Raw genomic sequence first — 23,542 nt, 5'->3', positions numbered from 1 at the left:
CAGGTCATTCAGGTAAGATGTTCTCTGCAACCATAACACCACTATATTAGAATATTAGTGATATTAATAATGAATGTAGCTAGTTCTTCCATCTTGTCCTCTTACCTGCTGGAGGAGAACTTGTGTGTAATATGTGCTATTGACCACAAGATGTAGCCATTGTGCAAGAAACATTAGGCCATTTCGAATCGCTTTTGGGAAGATATTAAGAAGGATGGAAATGTGTCTTTTTCGGTTAAATATTTAATAAGCCTGCCTAAACTACGGTGTAGTATGGGATAATACAATCAGGGCATAATCATCGTTAACACTAGCTACTAGCTAGTTGCTACATCTGCATATACAACGGCTAATAAAGTGGAAGGGGAAGGAAGGGATGCTGAAGGAGGCTGTTGTTGCCACCACCACCGGCGGAGCTCACGTATAAGATAACCGATAGCAGTGTCTGCTAACAACCCTCTGACAGTCTCGTTCAGAAGCATATCTTCACAGGACACAAAACACGCAGGATGTAAACGAAGAGACAGCCATATGTGCACCTCAAGGTAATGACATTTTACTGCGTTTGTGAACGATTTACTCATCTCATAGCAAGGAAAACGCTTAGTTAGCCTCTTAACGTTAGCTTGCTATTGGTTAGTTTGCTAGCATAACTGAGCCATAACTGGGTCAGTTAGCCTGTGTGAGAGCATCCTCTTACAGTAGGGATACGCTCTGGACCTCCTGGCATTTTTAGTTTACCAGCACCAGCTGATCATTTTTCAGGCTTCCGTGGCAACATTAAAATGTTGTAGTTGAATGGAGCTACACATTATTGATGTAAGCATCCTAAAAACCTAAAAACTTCTTCCATTCAAAAAGCATATAACAGTCCTAGTAACGTTAACTCACGTGTGTAACGTTATAACGTTACATAACTTAATTTAACCAAGGTTTAAAAAAAAAAAAAAATCAACAAGAGTGTCCTGACCAAGATAGCAGTACCACATAGAACAACAGAGGTTACCAAACCTAACACAATCAAGTATAAGATCTGTAATCTATCTTTTGTATCTATTTTGCTTAAACCGTTTTGGAAATGTGAGATAATGAGTTGTCTTTGCTTGTCCAGATTCCATGTTGGCTTTTGATCTGTGTCCTTTGTTTTGGTTTGTAGCTAGTGTTTGGACAAGTGTGTTACCTGTAGATTATTTATGACAGAATAAAACTTCTTATGTTCTCTCATTCATAAAGCTCCAAACAGTCCTAGTATCTCACCTACCCATTGCAGCTTACATGAGGGGTGAAATGATAAATCCATAAATTGATAATTGATTAATCATTTCTTTTTTTTTTTTTTTCCATTTTTTTTTTTTTTGGGTTTTTTTTTTTTTTTTTTTTTCTTTCCTTTTTTTAATATATTGATAGTAAACTGATTATATATTTAGGTTTTGGACTGTGGGTTGGTCAAAAGAAGCAATTTGAATACATCACAGTGGGTTATAATGGATATTTGTCACAAATATCTGACATTTTAAAATTTTAATTGAGAAAATAATTTGTAATTGCCACCCTATTTTGCATGCTGCTTTGTAAAGAAAACAGTTGTCAACAAATGAGTTGTCCCACTATATATAACATTACGGCTTCACCTCCCCATGCCATCCTGACATGTATCCATAAAAGCAAGACAACAACAGTACATTTTATTATTATTACTCATGTAATTTAACAACAGCTGAAATAACCTTTCTCTCATGAGAACTGTCTGAGGCCCAGCACCCAGTAACCTCTCATCTAGTTTTGAAACTTGCTTGAAGTCTTTGAGATTCAATACATCTTGTTCCAGTCCAGTTAGGGTGGGCCTGCCCATCTGCATGGTCTCACCTCCTTGTACAAACGTCACAGCAGAAGAAGAGACGTCCCCCTCACCCCACCAGACCCTCAGCCAGCCAACTATAGTGCTATTATAGTTCAAGCAAAGGCTAATTGTTGGTCACTTACAAAGGATTGCACAGTCCAAGTCTCTGGACGGTAATGCTGTCTCTTTCTACTGTAAGCGATATTACAGCGCAAGATGTGCCTCTATAGATTTTTCTCTTTTTGTGTAATGTGATTCAAAGTTGGATTGATGACTGCTAACAGACATGTTTTTGAGAGAAACTGTAAGTTGGTTTCTTGTTTGTTTTGTCTATAGAAGAGAAGATGGCACTGGTTGTGGTTGGTGCTCTCCTGTGCCTGTCCTGTTGGGTCTCTCTCTACTTTATCTTGTGTAACGTTAACGCGTCAAGGAGCTACGAGTGGAACTGTCGCCTTGTCACCCTGGTACACGGCATCCTGGCAGTCTGCATCACATCATACATAGGCTATGTGGATGGACCCTGGCCTTTCACTTATCCAGGTAGGACACTTACCACCTGTGGATTCAAATTGTCAAAGTTTTTGCTTGAAAAATGACAAATTGATTTTTACCTTGGTTGCAGATATTTGTTTTGTCTTGATTGACTAATTGTTTTAGCTCGGCATTGATTAGTATGTTGTTGAAAATGTGTGTTACTTGAAACAGCTAGGCTAGTAGTGTCAACAGTTTAATTAGAACAACCAATTGGAACAATTTTCAAAATGTGAATAAACCATTCAGCAGTGACCAAATAATTTTATCTTTGCTGTCTTTATTCTGTATAGTTACTAATCAGAAGTTTGTTTCTACATGGTGATATTAATTACAATGTACTCCCCTCACAGTAATAACTTGTGTTATCTCTGTGATTGCATGATTGTTGTATTGCATTTAAAAGATATGCTCACTGAGAACTGTCTGATTCTGTTCTTGTGGATGCCGTACAGGTACTATAAACACTCCTCTGCAGATAAGTGCCATGGTTGTGAGCCTAGGCTACTTTATTTTTGATATGGCCTGGTGTGTGTACTACCGCACAGAGGGACCCGTTATGCTGGCCCACCACACCATGAGCATCCTGGGAATCCTGTTGACCCTTTGGTTGGGGGAGTCTGGCATCGAGTCCTGCGCGGTACTCTTTGGCAGTGAAATCACCAACCCCCTCCTGCAGGCACGCTGGTTCCTCAAACAGACAGGACATTACGGGACACTGCTGGGGGACGCTGTGGACGTCCTGTTTGTGCTGCTGTTTGTGACGATGCGAATCTTTGTGGGAGGCACAATGCTATACTGTGAGCTGATCTCCCCGAGACCCAGATTCTTTATCAAGTGTGGGGGAGTGGCTATGTACGCTCTATCCTGGGTGTTTATGGTGGACATTGTTCGATTTGCCATTCGGAAGAGCAAGAGCTGGAACAAACAGAAGAGAGTCCAACAAAAGACAGTGGCAGCTAATGGTCATGAAGGGAAGAAGGACTGATCGGCTTGTGCTTCTTTAAAGGAAATCTGTGTCTTTGTTTTTCACTTTGGACGGACAAGGAAAAGTACAAAGAAAATCAACTCTTTGAATGTTAAACTGAGTTGAGAAAAATCCTGTGAGATTTGTCTGTAAGGTCTAACACCTGCACATTTTTTAAATAAACATTTTTATGCAGCTATTGCAGCTGAACACATGTTTGATTATTGTGTAAAATGTGCAGTTAACAAACAACAAAGATGTAGTTTATGTCACTGAAAACCAAAGCACTTTCTATAAACACATGAACAGATTTTGCAGTGAACTGTGGCCTAGTCATATGTGATGGTGTTGCTCCAAAGGAAATGTTAGGAAAGAGACAGTTTACATGTAATGCATGTCCTCCTCGTGAAACATTTTTTTGTCATTTCAAAAAGTTAGGATTGGTTTCCTTGTAATCCTGTGGGTTTTTTGGTGCATGGGAAACTTTGCACAGATGTGAAAAGTGCACTCAGGGTGATAAAATCACAGCAGAAAGTCGGGATGGACTCCAGAGAAATGTGTGTGATGTGTTTGATTACTTTGTTTAATCTACTTTATAGCAATATATATTGTAATTCCTATAAGCGTTTGAAATCCTATTCCTAAAAAAATGTCATTCATTTTATTTGCTTTGTGTAAAAGGATACATGAAGAGAAAACCTCTCAATTACATAGTTCTACAGTGGCAGTGCTATTATTTTGCTTTTGCTTTTTTAACATATCTGACTTCTTCTTCACTTATTATGTTTCTATGTTTTTGATCCAGCACCTTTAAATGTTTTTGAGATGTACGAGCTCTACACTCTGTTTGTCCTAATAGATAGATAGATGGATGGATGGATAGATAGATAGATCTAGTAATCTTTAAGACAAACATTCACTACTTTCAGGAAAGGACGAAAACCTGTGGAATCATGCATGCATTTTTTGTTTCTAGCCCCTAACGTGTTAGATTTTTACATTTAGTCTTAACACAAGGCAGTGACACACACACAACTAGGGCTGGGAAATAGGTATCATTTATCGACTGTCAGTAAAATCATATTGAGATGATATAATGATATTGGGTTATTGTTTTGCAAAATTGTGTTCCATTCTTTCCAAACATACTAACATACAACAAAAAATGATTTAATTTTTGGGATTTATGTGTGAAGAGTTTTGTCTGAGTTTTAGTATTTTATGTGTGATTTTGCCAACATTTGCCATAATGTGATATTCATTTTCAGAAAAAATATTCATCTCAATATTGTGATATTGATTCCAATCTTATTGCCTGGACAGAACACACACGTGCATTATGGTATAAAGGCAGGTGGATTGTTGTGTAGAAAATATTACGATTGAGCCCGCTCTGCGACTGGATTTGTTCCATGCCAAGATAGTTACCAAACTACCAGGTTTTTATTGTGCTCAGACTTTTTATTGTTCTTCTTAATATTATGAAAAATTTTTGTTTGTTACTTTAGTGCACATGGATATATGCAGTAATGTGCTAAAACGTCTGCCATCCCTTTGTTTTCCTATTTAAATTTAATTGAGATTTGATGTGTTGCTGTTTATCCGGGTGCCACTGTTAAGAACTATGTGAGCATCACCACCATTATATCCAAGAAAGTAAAAATCTAACTGGTGTGTGCCTTAGTTATCTGAATGTACTTTCCTAATTTTTTTGTTTGTCTTGTGCTGTACTGTAAACATAAGTATAGGAGTAATGAAGAACTATTTCTGTTTGGGGTTTCATGATTTGCCTTTGTAATCCCAGTGTGAAGTCAAATAAAGATGTGATAGATTGTATGCTTTTAAATCAATTTTAAACAACAAAATGTAAACTGAAACTAAGGGATCAGCTGCATTTGCATCATTAAATGCCACTGCTAATCAAACGTGTTATTGGATTGAGACTGCAGTTACCTAAACTGTCCACATGATGGTGTCATATCAATGATATATGAATGATTAGTGAGGAGACGAGCAGTCATTTGGCAATGCTAAGATAAAAATATTTTTTTAAAGCATTGTGTCACATTCTAATTTAATCAAAATTGGCCAGTTTTTTGTCCTTTTCAGCATGAATTCAACAGTTTTTAAATGATTTCATGCATTGGAGCATGCAAAGTTTAATACTGTGTATGGTACTGATGATACTGTAGGCCTATGTAATACAGTGTATTGCATAATATTGTAGTATTGTACAGTATAGTGTCAGCCAGATAAATAAATAATAAAATAAAAATTGCAAGGCACAACACAGAGAAGATAATCATACCTTATACATTTAGTATGCTGAATGGGTGATCCAAACCAACAAACAAAAAAAAATAGATCAAGAGACGGATAGAGAATAATAATTTTACTCACAAGCACTGGCTATTAAAGGTAAATAGGATATGGACAGATTAATTGTGGTAGTGCAAATAATTGCCTTTTGAACACCCACCACTATTCCATTATTATGACATTGGTGATGTAAAGTGCATTTTCTTTTTTCAGTTTTGGTAAAATATCAAAAAGCACATGCACAGTAATAATAATAAAAAAACCTACTAAATTGACTGCTAATGGAATCAATATTTATTGTATTGATTGCAGTATGGATCTTCGTCTTGAAATATTGTCTACACTGACTTCAGTAGTTTGCAAATTCATTTCAAACTTGTATTATCTTCCTATTACACTTTTTTACACACACACGCGCACACACACACACACACACACACACACACACACGAGTGCCTTGTTGATGATGGGCAAAGGACTGGACTGTAAGCTGTAAATAATGAACATAATGACTGTTCTCCCAGTCCCAGACCAACCACAGAGCCTTGAAAACATTGAAATAATCATACAACAACATGCATAATCATCAAGTTTATCAACCACCTAAAGAAAAGTGCCTCCTTACTGGAAAAGTCTGAGGACTGGTTTCCCCTGCCATGGAAAAGTAAACAATCACGCAATACATATCTAATCAATTGGGCTGTATAATGATTATTTTCGTGAATCTATTGATTATAAAATCAATACAATTGTTTAGTATATAGTCTTTAACTCCAGAGAAATGCTGTCGTTCAACTAATGTGGGCTACTAGTCTAATGAATTGTATTTGGGCTGCCACTAACAATTATTTTCATTATCAATAATCGTTTGGTCTAGAAAATAATCAAGTTTCCAGGGTCTAATGTGATATGTCTTCAAGAAAACTATTCACATGTGAAAAGCTGCAACCAGGGATTTTGGTTGTTGTTGCCATTTCCCCCCCAAAAAATTAATAAAACAGACGATAATTTGATGATCAAAATTGTTCCAGATTCATTTTTTGTCAATCGATTAATCGGTGCAGGTCCATAATGTTACATTTTTTATTCATAACTTATATATGCCTAACGTTACTTTAAAATAAATTGAATATCATATGAATGCTATACTACCCATACTATTATTATTAGTAGAAGTAGAAGTAGGAGTAGTAGTAGCGGTATCATAGTACTGTTGATGTTACTTTGCAGCAGCGTTCCCTAACATTATGCTGAAACAAAATGAGTTTTCCAATCTCCCGGCGGAAGTGGTTAGTTGAAGCGCTACTGGACTCCAACAGCTAGCTGGCTAGGGCGTTGCTAGCAACAAAAGTGGGATTTTTGGTACCTTTCCGCAAGTTATATTAATGTACAAATAACGTCTTGCGTTGAAAAAAACAGTGTTTGATGTTCGCTAGAAGTTTTAGCCGCCTCTGTAGCTTTTTGCCGTTGTTTACAGAGGACTGGTGTTACTTTCTGTCCCGTTAGCTGGCCACATAGCTAGCCTGCTTTCATCCACGGGAATTCTGCCGAGAAACGACTGAATTTTGGAAACATGGAGTCAAGGAACGTTGCGCTGTGCTAACCGACTTCACTGGATTTTCTTTACCTAAGGAGACTTTCTGAAGGACATAACACGGAAACATATCGCAAGCCAGTCAACATTCATGCCGTGTTGTATATTATATTTTCGGTCGTTGGCCGGCTCATTGTTGTGAACGGGAGTTTGCTTAGTTTGCACTCGAAACAAGAGCATACGAAGCAAAGTTTTTTTTGCTGAAAGAGCTCATCTGTTTTGTTAGCTGGTCGCTGGCGAGATTCAACGCCAAACAGCTTTTCGTGAGAAAGAATCTTCTGAAAAGCCATTGTGCTTTTTTTAATCGACCATATAACAAATTTTGTTTTTTAATCTAACGTCTTACCGGTATAACATTAGCTGCGGTTGTTGCTAATTTGTAACACGGGTCGTTTAAACTCGGTATTGAGCGATTCTCATGGTCACGGGAGAGTCTTCCCCACAGTCACAGACAGGCATTTCTGGGAGCAGGGAATACCAAATGGGACTGGAGGAATTTTCAGCATCTTCAAAGACCATTTAGGAACCGAGGCCAATCAGTCGAACTGGGGTGGTGGCAGACGGACTACATTGCAGGGCCAAGGTGTCTGTTGCATTGGAATAACGTTACATATTGTTTATACATTTCATATCGGCGGAAAACTGGGATGTGAATGCAAAGGATTTATACAAGGAGTTCATACATGCACGACAACTTGTGCCAGCTGACGCAGTATATTTATTCGTGTTTGCAAAATATTGTTTATAGCCGGGGTAGGATATCATCTGACTGCACAGCTAATACGACAGAGGCCCCGATTAATTTAGGTCTGCACTGTAGATTCCTTGCTATTCAATTTTGGCAAGGATTATTGGTTTACAGATAGCGCATAGGTAGTTTTTTTGTTTTTGTTTCCTCTAGTGTTTGGACGTGCATTGCAACAACCCAGCAGTGTCCTATAAGTCATCTATTGTCAGCAGCATTCTCAAAATCCTTGCCTACTTCAGACGAATGCCCGAGAAGGTCGCCTCCAGGAAATCGCCTCATCACACTCTGGAAAATGTTAATCGGATATAATTTGCTGCAAATCTAGAACCGGAAGCCCAATGAGTGACACACAGTCCAGCTTCACTGACAGGTACAGTATATTCTATTAATGCACTGTCTGCACTCCACATGCACAAATTGAGTCTTCACAGTTGTAAAACATTATTTTCTTAAAGTTTCTTGCTGATATTTACATGAAACACCACCCGCAGTCTGATGAAAAATGTTTTACATGGTCGAGGTAATGAACTTCTTTGTGGCGCTGTGCTCATAATAACTATGTTTTACAATGTAATTACTAAGGAAGGACATCAGCTCTTGATGAAAACATTGCTGATTTCAGCATGGCTAATGGAGTTCTCTGCAGACACTAAAGTAGTACTTGTCCAAGGATTGAGAAAGGCCTGCCACTGTTTGTGTGCCAGGGATCCCTGTACACCTTTCAACATCTCTAGTACCTCTTAAGCCGTTTAAAGCTAAACTTCTCCTACACCTATTAAAACAATCTCAGGATTTAGAAAAAGACCTTAGCTTCGTCAACTAATCACCTTATCTAAGACATCTGTCAACTTAAACTCAAAGATTGGACACTGTTGCTAAGACCAGCAGGCTAAATAATATGTCATGACCAGAGGAACACACTAAATGGTTTAAGGATCAGTCTGTATTATCCTAATTAATTATGATATCATTTGTCAGTATTGTTATTATTGTGCCATTAGAATAACGAATTCCCCTGTGTTTTGGTACCTGGTGAATTAGGAGGTTTCTGTTCTCAGTTTGATGTACTCTGACAGTGAAACAGAGAAGTGAAGCTGTTGCATTACGTCAAGCCTCCCCACCTGAATCCCACATACTTGCAAGGAAAGCAGGCCAATACAGTGGAATGTGGTCGGTGGATTCGGAGCGGAAGGAAGCTTTATTGCACAGGTTGGGATCTGAAATATCCTCCTGGCTAGGGCATGAGCTAGAGGCTAAAGCCCAATCCCATTTTACATGACCCCCTTCCCCCACTACAATGATGGCAACAGTGTCTGTCACCAACTGCTATTGTGTTGCTGAATTGTGTTTCAAAATAATGCTATTAGCAGTAAAATGAACAAATCAGTGCTTTCCAATCACTTCAGCAAACCTGTATTGAAACACAAACTGCTGTTGATTGGCAAATACATCACATAGATACTCCTGATGTCATAAAGCACCTAATGTTAGGTTGCTATTAGACAGTGCATTATATCATACAGTGGGCTGTATTTGGTCATCTCAGATTTACTGCTGCATGTGAAGGCTTTGAGACTGTGCTACACAAATGTGTTGTCTATTCTTCTTCCCTTTTATTCAGAGAATGTGGGTTGATATGTTTAGAGTGAGTTTGTTTTGGTTTCACAAGCCCTCTGTTATAAAAGTCATAATTGTTACTCTACCAGTAAAACATGATCCAAGACCCCAAAAAGCAGTCTGTAGACTGTGCAAGCAACTAGCTCTTTACCTCTGTTTCACAAAAAATTATTGTTTGGACTGCAGCAATTTTCGAGGATGTTTTCCACAGTGGTTGATAATGTCTTTATTGATTAATAGTGTTGTCTGTTTCTCCCTCTCTCCTTAAGTCCATCTGTATTTCCCTGTCTTGGCTTTCTCTTCTTCTATGTGCGGTGTTGTGCATTTTGTTTTCGCTCTGTTGGCTATGGTGGGAGTATGCATCCAACATCTATTGGGGTTGGGCCGCCAGCCAATGGGTCAGTTTAGTGTGCTGTTAGCTCTTTGTCATAGAGTTCTGCTGATCTCCACGTTTTTCCCACCCCCCCTCTGAGGCCCTCCCTGGAAGTGGTGCTGGTGACATAACTAATAGTAAACAAAAGCTTTTAGTGGGAGCTAACTGGTTGTCTGTTATATGCTCCTCTCCAGGTCCACCAGTGTAGGTCAGGTACATTCAGGGAGGCTGGTTGGAGTATGTCTTTATTGTTACCCTTTTGGAGGACAAGTGTTCAGTTATGTCTGTGGCTGGTTAATGGTAATACAGTTGCAACTTAACAAGTTTTTCCTTAACTGATTCATTAATCTAACTGTTGATTATGTGAATGATTGGGCAATTACTCTTTTAGTCTTTATACTTACAATTATAATGCCAAAATGCCCATCACAACTTAACAGATGTGTTTATTTTGTTCAGCCAACAGCCCAAAAACTTAAGAGCATTTGATTTACAATAATATAAAAAGAAAAAAGCAACACATTTTTGAATCTGCTTGGTGTTAGAACTGGATAAATACATATGATCAAATTTATAATCTAAATTGTCATCAATTGATATTTCTGTCAGTTGTACTAATAAAGTAATTATGTCAACACCAAGTGATAATAACGTGGCACTGGAGTCAATATTTGCCTTACTTAGATGATCAGTGTTTTATTGAGTACTACTGACAACTCAGTCTGCTTGTATGTGTCTCCTGTATATTGGCATCCCTCCCTTATAATGCAGGATGCTTCTACTCCATCAAGTCAGCACTGATAGTGGGGAAGCTGTGTCAGCTACTCTGAACTGTGCATTGCAATGAGTATGAAGAAGTAATATAAAGCTCTGATCAGAAGTGCAAAGGCTCCAGCTCAGCATGCAGTGCAGAATGGTGGTATTTATACACTTCAAACAGTCAAAACCAACATCTGAAATGAATTGATCAAGAAATATTAAAGGTATCAGACTATAGGATTAGTAGCTGTAAGTTACCCTGTCACATTCAAGTAGGACAATAGTATGTGTCTTATGAGAAGTTGCTGAGTTAAGATATAGCCTAACTCCATACATTTTATGTTTCCAGCTTCCCCTGTATAAAGATGTGTCACTTTTCACAGTTTATAGTAATTTAAATATATTTTGGTTTTTCACTGTTGGTTGAAAAAAAAAACTATTTGAAAAGACATGATCCAGAAATTATTGTGTTTTTTTTTCTTGCATTTTCGCCTCTATTTGACAGATGACTGTGTAGAGATGGGGAAGAGAGAGAGGTTCGCTGTAAACACTCACCTACCAAGGCATGGTGTTCATTTTTGACTATTGAGCGGAGTCCTCTGAATAATTTCTAACTATACCTTAACAATGCTTGTTGTAGCCTGTATGCCTTCATTTTCATTACAATCTTTGTCACATCTTTTTTAGGTCACAGCAAGCGCTTGTCAGCCTAAATTTCACCAGGTCATTTTGATTATGTCTTGGCTCAAAATGTGACAAAGGTGATCTCTCAACCACCTACATGACTTTGTTTGTTAAATGCCAAATACATTTTAACATGCTCCAGGTTGTGAGCAGGTGTGCAATCCTACCATGCTTTTAGGGAGCACTTTAAGGTATTTGCTGTTATATATGTTTTTAGCTTAAATTAAAATCAAGGGCCTCTGTTTACAAAGTCAATACATTTTACTTAGAAGAATACCTTTACAGAATACATCTGTAAAACAAATTCCACCTAAAGCAGATCTTTTTTAGTTTATGATGCACTATAGCGTATGCGAAAATACCAACGCAACAGAAAAACCTTTTATAGTCTTATATCAAACACAACAGCTCTGCCATTATCCCTACCTTTTTATAAAGAGTATCATATCAAGAATTGGTTCAGATTGTGCCAGAGAGTGTTGCTTCATTCCCATAGTAAAGTGGGAGGTTGTGGTTTGTGGTGCTGCAGTGAAAGCTTTGTCCTCAAGGGGTAAAATATAAGAAAAACAAGTATGAAAGCTCTAAGAAGCCCATATTGATCTGTTGCAAGTGCATAGTTGTCAGTTGTCACAAGTTCCTTTCACACAGTTGTTGCGTTATGGTATTTATACATTATGAGTGACTGTACAACTTCCATATGCACAGAGCAAAAAAGGGAAAGCAGTTTGATTGCAGCCTGGATCGTTGATTTGGTATTATGTTGTATAACGGCTTGTTCTCAGACAAGGTTATTATAGTTTAGCATTTTTCATTAGTTTTTATTTCGTTGACTTTTTGTTTTCAAATTCAGTTTAATTTTAATTAGTTTTTAAAGTGGGTTTGCTAGTTAAGTTTATTTTTTATTTTTTGAAAATGCTTGGTTTTAGTTTAGTTTTTATTAGTTTTAGTGTTAGTTTTAGTCTTTTTTGTAATATGGGTTATTTTGTCAGGGGCAAGATTCAAAAAGGTCAGAAAAAGTATTGTGTAATAATAACTCAACAAAAACATCATACAATTTTAGAAATATGTATTCACAATGTATTCAACAATAACACCAGTACATACGATGAGCACAAATACTGTATGTAAACAGTCTACACAAGACGCCGCAGTAAGTGCAAAATGTGTAAGTGACGTGTTCCAGGAAAAACCTAAATAGCCAACAGACTAAAGAAGACATACATGAACAGGTGTTTTGAACTTTGGTTGAGTAAAGTGGCGAACCTTTTGAAGTCAGTCTACTCCCACAGTTGTGTAGACATCCCAGTATCAATCCACATATTAACCCATGCTTCCTCCCGCTTGTGGTGTTCCTGCGTATTTACTAACCAGCAGCTATCGGGATGCCGGTGAAAGCACGCCTGTAGTGTTCTCTGTCCTGCGGTTGTCTCCGTCATGCTGCCTGGCCCTGGCCCCATACATCCATGCCCTGTACCGGGGTTAGCTACTGTTTCGGGGAAAGGGGGCTTTGCTTTCTCCTTTACCTTGTTAAGGTAAGCTAGGTTAGCCTCCTTTTGTGCGCTTCTCAAATGTACTTTCAAATTTGTGGGATTTTTTCCCTTTAATAAATTGTCCAGATATTTTACCACCTTCCACCGCAAGGCACTTGCTTTTATCTGACATAGTCATAATCAAATAGGACTCTGCTGCTTTCTTCCGACTTTCGGTAACGTCATGATGCCAGGCGAGGGTAACGGACTATGCTGTGTTCAATTTGACATGGAATGTCGGAATTTCTGGGTTCCCAGTCGGAAACTATGTCTACGGCATAGACTGTATAAAACAGGTCTATGGTTGGAAGTGTCAACTCTGAAAGATATAACGTTATTTGCTCTATGAAAGACATTGACAAAGACAAAAACTAAGGACATTTGTTCGATAATTTTATTTTAGTTAGTTTTGCAAACAGACATTACAGTTTTAGTTAGTTAAAGTTTTTATTTTTATTTCAGTTTACGACGATGTTTTTCCCACCTAGTTTTCGTTTGTTTGTTTTTGTTAACGATTATAACCTTGGTCTCAGATCTTGTATGGAGTCTGGGTGTTTGTCACATTCAGAAAATGAATGTAAATAGTTGTTGTTGGTGACATGGTGTGTCTAAGGCATTTACAAGTACAGCTACTATAGATGTTATATTTACCTTTTCAACATCTGCCATCACTACGACCACCCACAGACACATTCTGGCATAAATCACCAGTTACTAGGGAAACTAATTGATCCATATCAGTGGTACTCTGACTCCTTTTCATAATCAGTCCCTTCCTCCTGCAACAGTCGTCCTGTATTCTGTCTCATGTCAGACCTTTACCCCATTTACGTAGTAATTTGAATTAGGTTTTAAAGGCCAGTACTAATTAAGTGGCGCATCATCTTACTATGTTGTCATTTGCCCTTGCGCCACCCTGGAGTTATTCTACTGTTGCAATTAAAGTTGTCAGTGATGCATGACATTTTGGTAGGTAGCTTTATATTTTCTATGCAGCAAAACTGCTGTAATATCCTCTGTTTTTCTCATGGATGTGAGAAAAACTGGGTTCACAGCTCAATATCTTCATTATTACTTGAATTGTTTGTATTGCAACTTACCAACTACTGCAAGTCAGCACAGAAGGCCTGACCAAATTCTTAGTTGTCTTTTTTTTTTTTTAATAGAATGTAAATGAGGACCCAAGGAAGACCGCTCACACCAGGATGTCACTTTGGCAGGCACACACCAACTCTCACCATACTCTGTCCATACTTGTCAGGTCCCATTTCACTCTTTTTTTTTCACACACTCTCTCAATCGCATCCATCACTTATTCCATTTATTTGCTTTGATCAGTCCCTTTCTCCCATCATTACCACATTTCCATTATGTCTAGTGGTAGGGTGTATTTACTGTTGCATCAAATTGGCCTTCACAAATTAGCCAAGTACAAATGAAAAGTGGACAGGTGGAAATGGTTAGCCTGGTTTAGCCTGATCCTTGTTGTGTGTTTTTTAGGGTAATAATATTTTTTCTTTAGTTATTTCGTCAAGACAGGCATGGCTAAAAGGAAATAAATGGACACTAAGATAGCAGAAGAGAGAGATATGGCAGAGAGGAAAATAAGCAGGCAATGCCCTAGGGTTAGTGATGTTGGAGTATGGGTAAAGTCTAGGCATTAGCTGGGGCTCTGAGTGCTGAGGGAGTTGGGGTCTATCACCCAGCCCTGTGATGCTGATGCTTGTGGACACCCTCTACAATCCTGCCCTGTAAGCCAAAAGAGCTTCAGGGCCCAAACATTACTTTCACTTCACAAAAGACAGGGTTACTACAATAGAGAAAAAGGGGACAAGGGTAGAGCTGTCTTGCCCAAGTGTCATGTCCTCACATGTCCATTTAAGGATTTTGTAGCCATGAACTAGGCTTGTGCCTTCAAGCTAACTGACAATTGTAATGCCACAATATTCTGCAGACTGCACAGTGGCACAAGAGATGTGATGCTGGGGATTTAGCTTAGATTTCTTGCTGTTAATTGATTGATTTTGTAAATGTACATACAATATATATTTTTGTAAGTGTACACGTATGGGCAATCTTTGTTGAAGGAAATGGATAGTTGACATTAAAAAGCAGCAGTAATTGGGTCTCATTCCTGTGGCCTGTTTATATCCCCTTCCCTGGCTCTCAGAGTGGTGATGCTCTAATTGTATGTGTCTCTGTGTGTTATGTATAGGATGTATTGTAGAGAGAGACCAGCAGCCTGCTGCAGCGCTGTGATTAATCTTACACTGTCTGTTTCTGCTGATTCAGGGGTGACTAGACAGACTAACACATCCCTACTCTTTCTCTACAAAAACCTGTGTCAGTTCTGTTACCAACCTGCAGACAGTAATGTGCTTTTACCACATTAAATGTCATCATAGGTCTGCTTCTAACAGCCATTAATACATCTTTGAGATCATTCCAGGATACCAGATCATACACACAAAGTCTGTCCCATGCAGACACTTCAATATACCCTATATTGTAGTGCTAAAGTTAACAGCTAAATTGAAGCTAAATACTCCCTTCAGAGAAGTAACTTGTGGATTAGAAAAGTTCTCAGGTTTTTGTGACAGGGCTCATGACCAACAGCAGTGTGGACAGTGTAGCATGTTAAACCACCTCTTTTCCTTTCCCAGTGCTGGAGGACAGCAGACAGCATAGCGTGAAGAAATGTCTATCCTGCGGCCCTCATGTCAGGAATCGTGATGAGGTTTATTGGGGCAGAAAGGGCACTGTTTTCCCCCTAAGGCTGTAGCTTGAGCTCCAGAGCTATTGCTCCTGTCTCTCACACCATACCTCTCTCTCTCTCTCTCTCTCTCTCTCTCTCTCTCTCTCTCTCTCTCTCTCTCTCTCTCTCTCTCTCTCTCTCATACACTCACTTAAGGCTCTCTTTCTTTTAAATCCAGTAAACACACAATAGTATATGCTTACACTGCTAAGGCCACATGTTAAGAGTGGCATCAGTGTGTTTGATATTAAACTAGTCTGTAATACAGAACTAAGTTTAAAGAAGGAGTATTACTGTGTGGCTGTAGACTACTTTTTTCTCACTGGTGTGACTCAGGTATATAGATTAGATCGTGTGTGTGTGTGTGTGTGTGTGTGTGTGTGTGTGTGTGTGTGTGTGTGTGTTTTCTCTTCCATTGGCAGGTTGCAGGTATGAATCAGACTGTTCAAGAGACTGTATCATTACACCACTGAGATAGAATCACAGACTAGTTTTAAAGAGGTTGCATGAATGAATGGCTGGCTGGCTGAAGAGGAGATATTGCCAGTTGATGACGTTTTTATGATTAACAGTTTTTTTGTTTCAATAGCAAGATACAGAACATACAATTCACACAATTCACACATCCCTTATTTATTCAATAATGGATTCAAATAAACTTTTAACTGGGCAGGGAATAAGATACCCAGGTATAAGATACCTTGATTGGGTCACTTAAATGCACCTGATTGCAACGGGACACTGAGTTGTTAAAGGTAACGCGTCCAAATTGGACCAATTTACCCTATAACCTGAACATTTTGAAAAAGAGTCGATGATCCCGAATAGTCAGGGTATTGATCTGCTAGGTTCGGACACAAAAAGTAATCTATCATCCGCATAACGCATAAGTTTATGCACCATCCCTCCTACAATGACACCTGAGAAATTAGTCTCCCCCTTATGTGCTGCTGCCAATGGCTCTATGGCTAAACATAACAACAAAGGAGAAGGGGGTGAGCCCTGTCTTGTTCCCCTTCCAAGAGCAAGTATTTAGAAAGTAACCCATTAGTTTGGACTGCAGCTTTTGGCTGTTAATACAGCACCTGAATCCACTTAATGAAAATTCTGCCAAACCCATACATTTCCAGAATTTTGAACATATAGCCCCATATCAACCATATCAAATGCCTTTTCGGCATCAAGAGAGATAGCTACTGTTTCTGGGATTGTCTATTAGCTACAGTCCATGGAATATCTGAAGAGCTACGCCTGTGAATAAACCCCACCTGATCAGGATGAATTAAAGAAGTAATTACCTAATTTAATCTGTTATTTTGAAATAATCGGAACATCTAACTGCATTAAGGAAATTGGGCGGTAATTCTTACAGTCTCCTGGGTCTTTCTAAGGCAGGGTTTCCGCTATACATCAGCAGCGGTGCACCGCTGTATAACGTTCCTGTTCCGGGTTAGTGGGGATGCATACAGCTCATAACCAAAATGAAAAAACGCAGTAATGTTCCCTCAGCGTTTTGTTGCTAAACTGTGTGTAATAATGGGCAGTGGCGTTAAATCACCTGTTTCAGGTAACGGTATCCTAGGGTACCGTCTATGCTGTTTTTTTTCCCCCCAGAGGTAATGGTAGCTAATGTTATCAAATAAGCCCACTGACGGTAACGTTATTGTTCATATTTTGGCACAATGACTATGTTTACATGCACATAATATACCGTTTAAAGACGATATTCTGACTAAGCTGTTTACAAGGCTAATGAAAGTGAATATTCCACCAATATTCCCGTTTACATGTAGCAGTGCAATTTTTCTTTTTCAAAGTTTACCAGCAGTGGCGGACTTGTTGGACAGTGCGAACACAGCATCCCGCATTCATTTCTTTAACCAGCTTCTTGAAAATGTTGGCGTTTCGATGTATGCGTATATCCAAAAACCTAGTGATAACCATGTCTTTGATAATGTTTAAAAGTAGCTGTGTTTCTCCTTCTTATTGGGTCTGCAGCCTTGCAAACGGCTGGTTGGTTTGTTTACAGCAACCATAGCAATGCACAGAGCTGACCATAAGCCGTAAACAGGCAAGAGGCCGTAAAATGGGCGTAAGCTGCAGTAAAAATCCCACGTCTTAATCGGAAAATGCTAAATTTGGAAAAAGGCCTTATTTGGAATATCGAACCAGAATATAATAATAATAATAATAATTTATATAATTTAATAATAAACATTTTATTCATGGGCGCCTTTCATAGCCCTCAAGGACACCTTACAGTTAAAAATATGCTGTTTACATGACCTGTATCAAATTCGGAATAATGTCATATTCGGAATAATAGTGGAATATTGGTGTGCATGTAAACATACTAAGGCTGCAGCTATCGATTCTTTTTTATCGATTAATCTAGCACTTTATCGATCGATTAATCGGATAATTCTTTTTGCGTTTTTAAACAACCCAAACTAGGGAAAAAAGCAACATTTTCGGAAAAAAACATTTGTATTGCCTACATTGCTTACAATATCATCTCTCAAAAAACTAAACATATTAAGTGCATTTAAGTGCCATATTACATTGTTTTTAAAGAATTCTTTTTTTCAAATGATATCAACCTCAAACTAAGGCATACATCAAACATACATAAACATTACATTAAGTTGTGCAACTTAACTTTCAGAACTACAAGTTTCAACCTGAGACTAATCTGTATATACAGTAGGCCTATATGTAAATATTAGTTATACTCAACCTATTTTCATTTATATATTTGATTATAATGTCACACAGCTCTGTTACACTTATGCTATTAGGTCGTTGATCAGCTGTTTCTCCAGAGAGAGAGAGAGAGAGAGATGCGCAACAATCAGCTGTTTTTCCGAAGGGATAGTCAACGCGTCAGCTCTTTAGATTAAATTGTGGTCACCACTACGTATTTTCTTGTCTTTGATTTTGGAAGTTGTTGTGTTTGGTGTAGTTTCATCGTCCATACGACTCTGTGATTTACTTTTGTCGGGTCTGCTTCGTGGAATGGATGATTAAGTTAGACTCCATGTTTTCTGTTGAGATGCTAAAGCACTGACGTCGTGCTATTATCGTGGTAAGCCAGTTTGATTTTGCAGTAGACACATTGTACAGAGTTTTAGTTTCAATTACGTTTGAACTGATTGCAAACTTTGGACACTTTCTGTCGTTTTCTCCAGCCTGTCTCTTCTCCTAGCCCCTCGCTATTTTCGCTCTGGCATGTGTCGCCAGCAGCAGACTGAGCCGCGTCTGTGCGACAGTAATAATGATCCGTGCGGAAACACCACCCGTCAGCGATACAACGTTGGTAACATTGATTTAACGAAGCTTCGAGGCAAGTCATTTTGCATCGAGGATTTTTTGTAATCGAATTATTCGAGTTATTCGAGGAATCGTTTCAGCCCTAAAACATACGCACTGTTTAGTAATGACAGTAGTAGTGGTCATAGTGAGTGAAAATGTGATGTGAGATTCACATTGCAAAATGTGTTGGGCATCTGGAATTGTTTCTAAAAAGGAACTACACGCAGTTTTCACTTAGGTAACGTTACTGTTGACGTTCATTCACCACCACCCGCCCTGCTGCTGAAAAATTCTTGGGGAAACACTGTTAGGAACCAAAGTTATCAAAGCCTCCCTAAAAGTTGGTGGTACTGTGCCCTTCCCCAATGCCCTCTCTATACACTTAACTGAAGTTGAGCCAGTTCAGTTGCAAAACTCTTAAATAATTCTCCTGGGAAGCCATCAGTCCCTGGGGCCTTCCCCACAGGCAGGCCCCCCATTACCTCTTTAATTTCCTTTATAGTTAAATCTGCATCAAGGATCTGCATCTTTGGTCTTCTGTCACTTTGGGAAGCCCTAAAAGAACACATTTCCTCATCAGTAGAGGTAGATAATGACCTATAGAGATCAGTGTAAAATTCTTTTAAAATCTTATTAATATCCACAGTTGCTGTGAATACATCTCCTGATTTAGATCTAATTGCAGAAATCGTTGAAGCCAATTCCCTCTGTTTTATGTTTTTAGCCAGTAGTTTTCCTGCTTTATCTCCTGATTCAAAATATCTGTGTCTTGCCCTGTCTTTCTAAGGCCATCCTGCAACATTCTTCGCTTAATCTCTGTTTCAGCATATTTGATTTTACTTTCTAATTTTACCAGTGCTTTAGCACTATTCCTCTAACGAAATGAAGCATGTTGTATGTGTTCCCTGATCACAGCCTTTAAGGCCTCCCCTGAAGACGAACCAAGGACCAATTGAACGCCAATTAATCTTTTAGCTCGGACCTGACCCATTTTCTGGCTCCTATAAAAGGGAGGAGTAAAGGCGCCACCAATAAGAGCACCTTTTCTCACTTTGAGGCAATAGGTCTAGGCACACCCATGCGTGATTAGAGATTACAATATTTCGAGATATTCGAGAATATGTCCTGTACACTGAAGAAAAAAAAAAAGTATGGTGTATCGAAAATGGGTTCAGAATAGGGCTGGGCAATAAAACGATCTCGATATGGGATCGCGATAAAATTCAGGTCGATAACGATGATTAACTTTGGACATATTTTACTCTCTATCTAACAGCCTATCATACAGCAGAAATTAACTTCATTCCATTTCCGAAGGTGGCGGTAATGCGCACCAAAAGTTGCCAACCGCCAAAAAAACGTTAATAGTAGTAGAAGAAGACGTTTTTGGCTTGCACGTCAAAGTACTCAGCCATTTCATACGCAGAGCGTTGTTTGAGCTACTGGCGTTGAAGAAAATGGAAGAAATGAGTGGAACTGAGGGGCATGGGCACGAAAGCAACAGTGAAAGCGAGCTTGCGTTATCCTCCAAAGCTGAGGAAATTGACGAAAAAAGGTGACAAAGCGCAGATTAACACGGTCTGTAAAATATGCCGTCGGTCGGTGTCGACCAAGACGGGAAACGCATCCAATATTTTCTGTCACTTGAAAAGGTACCATCCCAGCGACCACACCGAGAGTTTGAAAATGCGGGCCCATGTTAACGTTAGTGTGCCACAAGTTTTGACCAACGTCCTAGTGGTTCTTCTGCTGTTAGCAGCGCTAGCGGGGCTGAAAAACAACAATCGATCGTGTCTTCTTTTGACCATAAGTGAAAAGTGAAAGTGATTTTATTTACATTATTTGCATTTACATTACTAACTTGTACTGTTTTGTTAAGGCAGATAAAGCATGTTTGCAAAGTTAAATGTTTACATTTAGATGTTATTCAATATATTATTTTATCACAAAATATATTCTAAACCAAGCCATGTTTGCACAGTTAAATGTTACATTATGTTATTCTATTTTTTATGTTAATAAACTATATTCTAAAGTTTAACTAATGAACCCTCTGGTTTCTTCAGGCTTCAGTTATTATCAGGATACTCTTCAAACTGGCAGCATTATCAAATTATATATCGTGATAAATATCGATATATTGATCAATATGGAAACAATTATCGTGATCATATTTTTTGCCATATCGCCCAGCCTTAGTTCAGAATTCTCCAAATATCCACCAAGCCCTTAGAGTCTTACAAATCCTCTGTGAGAGAGGCTTTAGGGGCCCTGCATGCTGCAGCCCCACTAAAGTCCAGAACTGGGTCCACTATTAAGTTAAAATCCCCCCCCAAAGAACAGTATTGTGGTTCCCTACAGCTTGTAATTTTCTTTCCAAATCTATGAAAAATGCCTGATCATCTACATTAGGTGCATATAGCCAGAATTAATTCTTGCCCTTTTTTTTTTCAGCCTGCCAGATAATAGCTCTTCCCAAGTTATCCTTAATTTGTTTAATTAATTTAAATTGCAGATGTTTGCTAATCAATGTAGCAACCCCCGTACTCCTGCTAGACCCCACACTATGAAACACATATCCAACCCACCCTCCGCGCAGATTTTCAGATTCCACAACAGACACGTGTTTCTTGCAAAAAGATCACATCATGTTTGTTTCTTTTAAGACTGGACATAACCTTTCTGCTCTTGATGGGATTCCCCAGGCCACTAACATTCCAAGTGGAGAAACGTGTAGGGCTTAAGTAAGACGACATGACTATATATTAAAATAGCACAACCATCTTCTGAGCACATAAATATACATAGTGGTGATGACTAAACACAACTAACCCCCAAATACTCACAGAACAGTCAACATGCATTTGAACCAGAACAACAAAAAAAGTGTCCAAAACGGTGTCCTATATTTGCGCCAGTCAGCACCAAGACCGCAAAAAAAAGCAAACAAAAACAGCACTCTGTAGTATCTATAAATGCCATTGCCTTTCGGGGGCATTCAAATGTCTTAACTCCTTGGTGTCGATTTTGAGCTTAGTAGGGTATAGCGTTCTGAATCTCGCCTCTCGCTCATGCAGTTTTTTCTTACACTCCTTGAATTTGTCACGCTTAATCTGTGTTGCTCTGGAGTCGTCCAACAGCATTATGTTGTTATTTTACCAAGCCAGCTTGTCCTTGTTTCTCGCCACCCGCAGCACCAAGTTCCTATACGATGATCTCAAAAACCTCGTCAGAATGGATCCGGGTCTCTCTCCTGCCCCGGGCCACTGGCTGGCGATTCTGTGTGCACGTTCGACCGCGCATTCTCCCTCTATCTTCAACAAATCCTGAATCAGCTCCTCTAAAAACTTCTACTGCATCTCCCCCTTCTTTGCCCTCGGGGAATGCCCACAAAACAAACATTATTGCATCGTGATCGGTTTTCCAAATCTTTTTCCCAGAGCAGGTCAACTTCTTTCTTGCTAGCTTAGCTAGTGGCTTAGCTTGCCCTTCTCTGTTGGCTGTTTTTAGATTTTCCACACGCTTCTCGACCTCATCCATTCTGGTGATTACAGTTTTTTCCAACTGCATAGTGTTTTAGGCAATCAATTGCATAAAACACTTTTTTCAAAACACTACACAAAATACTCTACCTAAGACACACAAATCTAACGGGAAGTGACTTGCTTTCCTTTTCCAAACACAACCAATCAAAATCCTACACTTATTTACCAGGGCACACACTCCTCACATGTGCAAACACATTATGCTTAACTGAACACTAACCAATCACTGCTGTAGAATAGGTCTATACATAGGTCAAAGGTCAGATTACCTGTTTTGAACAATGAATGCCAACAATAGACAGAGAGCAAGGGGAGGAGGAGGGAGAGACAGGGGTCAACAACGAGGAGGAGGAGGAGGAGGAGGAGGAGGAGGAGGAGGAGGAGGGAAGACGATAAAGGAGAGCCATCTCTGATGAGATCAGGGCCACACTTATTCATCATGTGATCAACCACGGATTGACCATAAGAGAAGCCCATCTTGAGTAGCTTTACAGTGGTGTACATACTTCAAACTTTCAGAAATGAGAACAGGCATGCAACTATCTAATGACTATTTCAGCATTACAAATCAATCAGACTTTGTTTTGCACAAAGTTCATACAATACTATAATAATAATAATAATAATAATAATAATAATAATAATAAAAGGAGATGTGAGGCATTTTGCATTTTGTGTGTGCAGTTTTGGGAATTGTGTGTAGAGTTTTGAAAAAAGGAGACATAGTTTTGAAAACATGTGTAAGCAGTTGGAAAAAACTGTAAGGTGGAAAGTTTTGTCTCGAAACAACAGAGCAGCTCTCTAGTCCCCAAGTTGGCTGAGATCTTCTCCAGCGCTGCAACAATTTTACTGATGTCCGCTGGCATCATGTTCTGAGCCTGTTGCTTTTCTGCTCTAGGTGCAGGAGCACCGCCATCTTGGACCTGCACAACCTCCAGTGTTTCCCACAGGTTGAGAATTGACATGTGG

At 38.9% G+C, this 23,542-nt stretch overlaps 2 protein-coding genes across 6 annotated transcripts in view; both read left to right on the top strand.

The window, feature by feature from the left end:
• Window positions 1-193: 193 nt before the first annotated feature.
• tlcd5a (TLC domain containing 5a) lies at window positions 194-4,075 on the top strand. Of its 3 annotated transcripts, none has more exons than XM_039792516.1 (3): window positions 194-545; window positions 2,177-2,380; window positions 2,827-4,075. In XM_039792516.1, the coding sequence occupies exons 2-3, from the start codon at window positions 2,185-2,187 to the stop codon at window positions 3,357-3,359; spliced, it is 729 nt and encodes a 242-aa protein (XP_039648450.1). In that variant the 5' UTR covers window positions 194-545; window positions 2,177-2,184; the 3' UTR covers window positions 3,360-4,075. The 3 variants fall into 3 exon arrangements, with proteins under 3 accessions (XP_039648450.1, XP_039648458.1, XP_039648442.1); XM_039792524.1 differs by lacking the exon at window positions 194-545 and adding an exon at window positions 1,814-2,013; XM_039792508.1 differs by lacking the exon at window positions 194-545 and adding an exon at window positions 1,892-2,034.
• A 2,867-nt stretch (window positions 4,076-6,942) lies between these two features.
• arhgef12a (Rho guanine nucleotide exchange factor (GEF) 12a) overlaps window positions 6,943-23,542 on the top strand; it is a 49,562-nt gene continuing 32,962 nt past the window's right edge. For all 3 annotated transcript variants that reach the window (XM_039780367.1, XM_039780360.1, XM_039780352.1), the window contains exon 1: window positions 6,943-8,369. In XM_039780367.1, the coding sequence (XP_039636301.1) occupies window positions 8,338-8,369 (32 nt within the window). In that variant the 5' untranslated portion in view covers window positions 6,943-8,337. The remainder of the gene's footprint in view (window positions 8,370-23,542) is intronic.

Source organism: Perca fluviatilis, chromosome 2 (genome assembly GCF_010015445.1).
Source record: "Perca fluviatilis chromosome 2, GENO_Pfluv_1.0, whole genome shotgun sequence".
In the NCBI taxonomy this organism is placed as follows: Eukaryota; Metazoa; Chordata; class Actinopteri; order Perciformes; family Percidae; genus Perca; species Perca fluviatilis.
Note: the sequence above shows the minus strand (reverse complement) of the source record. Positions and strands in the feature narration are given on the sequence as shown.

What these genes read in the sequence shown, in the direction of transcription:
- tlcd5a (XM_039792516.1), top strand. Translation starts at nt 2,185, where the DNA reads ATGGCACTGGTTGTGGTTGGTGCTCTCCTGTGCCTGTCCTGTTGGGTC. An exon ending in CTGGCCTTTCACTTATCCAG is followed by an intron (nt 2,381 to 2,826) that starts GTAGGACACTTA and finishes GATGCCGTACAG; the next exon opens with GTACTATAAACACTCCTCTG.